The 7,360-nt window shown below is 39.9% G+C and overlaps 1 protein-coding gene across 1 annotated transcript in view; it reads right to left on the bottom strand.

Annotated features, from left to right (window-relative positions):
• Fmn2 (formin 2) overlaps window positions 1-7,360 on the bottom strand; it is a 334,557-nt gene that overhangs the window by 33,083 nt on the left and 294,114 nt on the right. The window contains exon 17 of the mRNA XM_031379313.1: window positions 2,333-2,482. Within this exon, the coding sequence (XP_031235173.1) occupies window positions 2,333-2,482 (150 nt within the window). The remainder of the gene's footprint in view (window positions 1-2,332; window positions 2,483-7,360) is intronic.

The raw sequence follows: 7,360 nt of genomic DNA, 5'->3' as shown, positions 1-7,360 counted from the left end.
ACGACGAGACGAAGATGACAACGACGACGACCACGACGACGACGACGACGACGACGACGACTACTACTACCACCACCACTACTACTATTACTATGGACATCACAGTGTCAAGGAGATGTCAGCAAAAGGGAGAACTTGGACCATCAGCCACTTGGTCCACAGCTCTTAGAAAGCGCTCTGGGTTTGTGTTAATGCTTTGTTGTTTTGAAACTGTCCATTTTCAAACAGGGACCTCACGTTTTTTGTTTTACTTATGCAGTGCATCCAGCTTGCAGCAAAGGGACAACACTGTACAAACACTTCACATCAATGGCTCCACTCTGCCTGGCCATCATGTGTCAAAGGACACAATAAATGCTAGTCCTTCCTGGCCTGCCACCTGGTCTGCTTTAGCCCTTTATCATAAGCAAATGTAGTGAAATTAGAAGTGGATGGATAGAAGTAGACATAATCAATAAATTCACAATAGAGCCACAAAGAAATAACAGTTACCAACTGTGTGTCCAAAGGCCATTAGCATACTTCTAGGATGTGACATGCCCATAGCATCGGAACAAGGTCTGGTTGATGGAAGGAGTTAAAAAGTGAAGGGGACCTTGTCTGAGTATGTAGAGACTCAATCACTCCATATGGTGTTAATGTCACCCAGAAACAGAAGTCCTTTTAAGGAATGCTTTTAAGGAGTCTTCTTAAGGGATATCTGAATCAATAAGCCTCCACATGTCCTATTAGAGGACATCTTCTTACAAACTTTACACTCTGTGTGGGGGATGCAGGAAATGATGAAGATTGAGTCCATCTTGCTGCCCAGCATCAGGGACATGCTGGTGTCATGATGTGTACTACTCCTGTACTTATTCTTGTCTTGTTGATGCTCAAATCAGACCTCATATATCTTCATTTAGGTCCCTCACCCAAGAGATGCTACAAATAACTGCTCTATATGAAATGGTATGCTTTCCACTTTGAACCATAGGGTGAATGGGTTTCAGATTCTTTTCAGGGTGAAAAAAAATTTAAATTTAGAGATTCAAGAAAGGGAGGATGTTAATGTGCAAGGATTACAAGACATTTATCCTTAATATCCCTCCAAACTGAGCAACCACTTTGATGGGGAGAAAATAAAAGTACCATTTAGTATATGCACAAAGGAATTTGCAAATAAGTGTATGGCAGAGGAGTGATTAAAATATAACTTGTGTGTGTGTGTGTGTGTGTGTGTGTATGCAGGTACATGTGTACCTGTGTAAACATGCATGTGGGGGCCAAAGGTTTACTTTGGGTGACTTTCACTACTGTTTGAGATGGTCTCTCAGTGAACCTGGAGCTTACCAATTTGACTGTATTTGGGAGGCCAGTGAGCCACAATGAGATGCACAGCTATAATTGTGGAAGTGTCTGTATCACCTACATGCACAATCAATGCTTCCAATTAACTCTGTTTACTTAAGGAGACGGGAAACTACCCATACATGAAAACTAGGTGTGCACCATGGTGTATGTGCAAGCAGAACAATCTGATGATAATAAGCAGCAAGCTATGGAATATTACAGAGAGATGGACCATGACCCTGGGGATGTAAGGTCTCTAAATAACTAAAGCGAAGCCATTGTTAGTACAGGGGTGGGAGGAAGTGCACTAATTGGGTGTGTGTTAAGATTTGCTTTCTGGGTGGATTATGTTTCTCTCTCATTTCCCCACTAGACTGCTATTTGAGGAGGATGCCCAGGGAGGGCTAGCTTTCTCCATGAGTTAATATGCCTTTGTGGAATTTCATAATCCCTGAGATGTTATTTCACATACTCAGGAGGGAAACATTTCTCTTCATTCCTGAACAGATTTATTTTTAGGAAATGTGGTATAATTCCGCAAGAATCTTGAGGGGTCTTTTCAAAATGTATGATCACCTATGGTTTGGAGACATCTGGGTAAAATTTTGAGATGGGTTGGTTAAACTGACAATATAATCATGAATTGAACAAAAAGGATTCCTGGGACCCTTGCGGCTTTTGCTAGCCATCTTCAGGAGGAAGACGGTTTACCGTTATAGGGTTGTTCAGTCTTTCCTATGGGTTTTCTTTTTGTAGTTTCCTCACAATAGAATTTATTTTAACAGACAGTGGTGCTGCCTCTGCCCTCATCTCAGCTCTGTAAGTACCAAAGCCCAGTGCACACCCCAATTCTGCCAAGTATCAGCACCTCTTCAACTTGTGTCCCAGGGTGAGGGCCATCAAAGTTCTCATTCATGTTATAAAAATTGGCAACTCCCGGCGGAGTCACACTTAATAAAGCACCAGTTTTGAATGCCATTGTGAAAATGAAAATGCCTACCTCTCTTGCAGAATCAGTTTGTTCTCTTTTTTCCAAGCATCTTTAAAGTCAGAGCTGAATTCATGCCAGACACTGAAGAAAACATTTGGGGACACCTCCTTCTCTCCAAGCTTTGGTTTCATGAAGTAGTAGGCTGTGGTCTCCAAAAAGCTGTCAAAGCATACACACACATGAACATAAAAGCTATGATTACTTTCCAATATGGACTATTCCTTCTCCATCCAAACGCTGATTTCATTCATGCACAATTGTTATTACCACGATGATCCGAGCTCTCCATGTACCAACAGTAATTTCTAGGATGGGGTAAATCTGAGATACTAGAACCAATACGGTATATCTAATTCTTTGGGCAATTAGGGTTTTAGTTGAAGATAAGAATAGTGGGAAAAAATATCTCCATGCTGAAAACTACCACTGGGCCAAATTTTACTTTCCAGTGACTCTGACATATTTCAGGGATAAATGGTGGTCAACAGGGGGATGTATCGAGAAATAGTGAGCTTAAATTTGTTTGATCTATCTGTCTATCTGTCTATCTGTCTGTCTGTCTGTCTGTCTGTCTGTCTGTCTGTCTGTCTGTCTATATCTATCAATCTAATCTATCATCTACCTATTCATCCATCCATCTATTCTTTTGTTTCAGTCTTTATATGAAAACTATTTTTATTTACTTTACATCCTAAGTGCATCTTCTACTTTCTCCTTCCTCAGTCCCTCACTCTCCTCTCCTCTCCTTCAGGCTCCCTCCACTTTCCTCAGAGAAGGAGAGACCACCCATGGGTATTAACCAGCCTTAGCATATCAAGTGGCAGTTGGACTAGGTGCATCTCCTATTTCAAGGCAGCCCAGTTAGAGAAACGGGACCCAAAGGGAGACAACAGAGTCAGACAGAGCCCCTGTTTCTGCTGCTTTCTCACATGAAGAATGAGCCACACAACTGTTACATATGTGTTGGGGCCCTAGGTCCATCTTAAACTCCAAACAAGCAACATATCATCTGCTTTTCACTAACTTAATAGGTATGCTATGTCTATGTCATTCTGTGTGTATGATATTTGCATTCTTGTGTTGGATGTTGGAGGGATGGGGGTAGAATATGACCTAGGAGACACAGATGAAGTCTTCCAGTGGACATGGTAACAGTGCAGTGATCAAGCCTAGCTTTTAGTTGGGATGCCTCAGAGGGTTTACTATATCATGGCTACATAGAAGCTCAGGTTTCATTCCACAAGGAACACATAAATAGCAAGTAATAGGCTTACAAAAGGCTCTCTGTGCCATGAAACAATTCCTAGAACAGGAGCCTGGCCCATAGTTTATAATGCCACTCACGCTGAGGGAACCTGGGTAGCAGGTTACAGAAGGTCAGAGCTACAACACAGGAGCAGTGGGCAAATCAACTTTATCCTTGTTTTTACCTTTGCTGATGGCCAGTACTATTTCTGTTATATAGACATCGAACTTCATTTACCCTGAGACAAAAACTTCTATGGTAGCACAATTTTCTAAATAATAAAAAAATAAACAAATACAGTTTCATATATTATATATATGATATATGAGTACATATATATTATATATACTTTCATATATTTACATGTGAACATACATATGTACATGTATATATCACATGTATATGTGTATATGTATAGTATATCTTATATACATATACATACAAGCTATCATGTGAATATATATTCAATTTATCATGTAGCAGATTTAAAACTTTTGCTATAAAATAATGTGAACATTTAGAAGATGAGGTCTTTACGCTAAGTTTGCTCAGAAGGTTCTTCAATTGTGACTTTACAGGAAACACAAAAATGAAATTCAGATCCACATAGCGGCAGCATTGCAGTCAACAATCTATCACAGTCTAGATTATTGTTACTTGTAACAATATTGTAACATTCCCCAATATTCAGCCATCATAACTTGAAAGGGACATAGCATGGCCAGCTTTTGGTAGTGTTTTTAGAGACGGGACATTGCCGATTTAACATATCATCTGCTTTATCATCTCGGTAGCTGAGAGATTGGAAAAATTGCTGAGTCAGCAAATTGCTTGCTGCGCGCTGATGTAAGGACTCCGAGTTCAGGTAGACCAGCTGTGGCTTTTCTGTGATAGCTCAAAAAAGAAAATAAGTGCATGATGGAGAACCTGCTAGCATGTGCAAAGCCCTAGGTTCCATCACCAGTACCAATAACAACAAAACATAAATATAACAAACAAAAACTCATAGCCACATCTGACTATGAGTTACCTAATGTGTGGTGAATCTGCTCTGCCCTTAAATTTGCAACATGGCTATCTCTGAGCAACAAGATACTTAGGAATAGTGGCGTTTGGTTTCCAGGAAGAGGAGACAATACTGATTTGATTGTATGTGTGGTTCTCAGAAACCATACTCCTCCCTGGGTAGCCTGTTGGAGGGATGCGTCATCATAGTCTACACACCCTCTGAGGCGATGATGTGAAGTGTATATGTGTGTGAGAGTTCAGGTAATCTCAGCCAACATGATGGCATGGGAATATCTCTATAGTTACAGAGCCAGAGAGGATAAATGGGGTGAGACAGATCCAGTTCTTTTTAAAGCCAATGAGGTGTACACGGACAGACTTGTAGGAGGAGCTGCTCACCTTTCCATCATCACTGGAGAGTTCTAGTGATAAATCAGGCTTCTGTCTCCAATTTTTTGACCACTCACTTATCCTTGTGTCACTGAGGAGCCCAGTCTGCGAGGTTATCCACCCACTCAGCTATCTTGCAGGATTTTCAAAGTTTTATCACAAAGGAACTTAGTACAATGGTAAGGACATATGACTTAGGGTGAGAAGGTGTGGAAAGATGGAGTTCACCTCTAACTACACAAGGAAACCACTTAATGCCATTCTTATATTTCCCACCAGCAACAGAGGAATTATAAACAATTATGTCATATCATGAGGGAAAATCTCCACTTTAGAAGCTCCAACGTGTCTGCAGACTATTTTCACTTAAATTCATTTTACTTGACTTTATAATACATATTAATTATTTACTTATAGTTTATAATTTTTTTCTAAATTGAAACTCCTATCAGAACTTTATGGGTGTTTTATATATATATGTTCATGTGTAAATGTTAGTGTATGAACTGAACCTGAGGCATCTCATCTAATAAGCATATCATCTGGTGTCCTGCCTATCTCTATACTCCTATTGTCTCCATGGTACCAGAGGGATATGGTCATATCTAACTTTTACATAAGTGATGGGGATCTGAAATACTGATATTTTCTTCTATAACATATAAAACATGATTGTTTAATTATGAAGAATAAGACATTTATATTTTAGTATTTTTCACTTCTTGGCATGGAAGTACTAAATTAGTGTGCCTTTGTAGTGCAATGTATGAGAATGTTTGAATTTCAAAATTACTGCTTTTGAGTTTCTGACCTGGGTGCCATGAAAAACCATTCAATGAGTTTTAAGTTGGGATTAGAACAACATTTACTTCTGGTAAAAAAAAAAATCTAAAATAAACTTATGTGAAATAGAACATAATTTAAACACACACGTGCATGCACACACACACACACACACACACACACACACACACACACACAGCATCCAAACACAAAATTGGGAATCATAATATACAAGTGATAGACAAGGTTAAAAAGAAAAAGCCCATACAAAGCATTGTGAGAAAAGAGATCTCCAAAAATACTATTGACTTCATTTTCTGTTTGCCATGCACTGCTGAGCATGGGGGCCTCTCTTAAGTGTTGTTTGTGTAACCAGTGAGACGAATTGGAGGAAATTAATTTTCCATTGGAGAACATATGTCACTTGTAGGTAGCTGCTGGGTTAGGGATGGGAGCTTGTCTCCATTTCCTCTACCAGGGCTGAACTGCCATCTGGCTTGGAGCTCTGCAGACCCCTGTGTATAGTGCCATCATCTCTGTGACTTCATTATGTGTATGTGTGTCAATCCATTGTGTTTTGAAGGCAGTGTTTCCTAGCTATTCCTCATTCTTTCTGACTTTGTTGTTTGCTTTTTTGAGACAGGGTTTCTTTGTATAGCATTCGATGTTCTAGAATTTGCTCTGTGCACCATGCTGGACTTGAACTCAGGGATCTGCCTGCTTCTGCCTTCTGAGTGCTAGGATTAAGGGTGTGTGCCACCACCACCCTGTGACTGTTATAGCTTCTCTGGTCCCTCTTCTTCTGTATAGTTCCCTGAGCTCTGATGGGACGATCATATGGTGGAGTGTTCCATGGTCTCTCACTCTTTGCAAGCTGTCCAGTTGTGAGTCTTTGTATTTGTTCCCACCTTCTGCAGGAGAGAGCATCTCTGATGCAGAATGAATGAGAAACCAATCATACCTATGATTGATATGAGAAAACCTAGCCCGATGTGTGTGGTATTATCCCAGGCTGGGCTTGTGGTTCTGGGTGCCATAAGAAAGAAGGCTGAGCAAGCCACAGGTGCGAGCCAATATGCAGTACTCCTCCATGGCCTCTGCATCAGCTTCTGCCTCTGGGTTCTTGTATTGGCTATTTTTGAAGATGAAATGTGAGAAAGGGTAAGCAAAATAAACGCTTTCCTCCCCAAAGTGCTTTTGGTCATGGTGTTTCATCACAGTAATAGTAATCCTAAATAAGAAATAGACTAAAATATTTTAAAGAATTTCTATATGATTATCATCAATGAATGTTTGACATTTCTTGGGCAAAACAGTCTTGAATAAAAATAGTTCAAGAAATCCTGATAAGAAACTAGAAAGTTATCTTGGCATGTCTTTCCACTGAAAGTTCAGTAAGACTGTTTTCATACAAAAGTAAACAAGAGAAGATGGCTGTAATAAAAAGGAGATGATATTCAAACTCAAGCAGAGTGGAAGCAGACTTATTCACTTAGTATTTGAGTCAGTGAACTTCAAGACAAACAGTACACAGCATGTCATTATGATAAAAAACTTCAGGTCATCAGGGAGATGTAACACACACACACATACACACACACACACACACA

The sequence above is a fragment of the Mastomys coucha genome, unplaced genomic scaffold (genome assembly GCF_008632895.1).
Source record: "Mastomys coucha isolate ucsf_1 unplaced genomic scaffold, UCSF_Mcou_1 pScaffold1, whole genome shotgun sequence".
NCBI lineage: Eukaryota > Metazoa > Chordata > Mammalia > Rodentia > Muridae > Mastomys > Mastomys coucha.
This window is presented reverse-complemented; position numbering and strand designations above follow the sequence as displayed.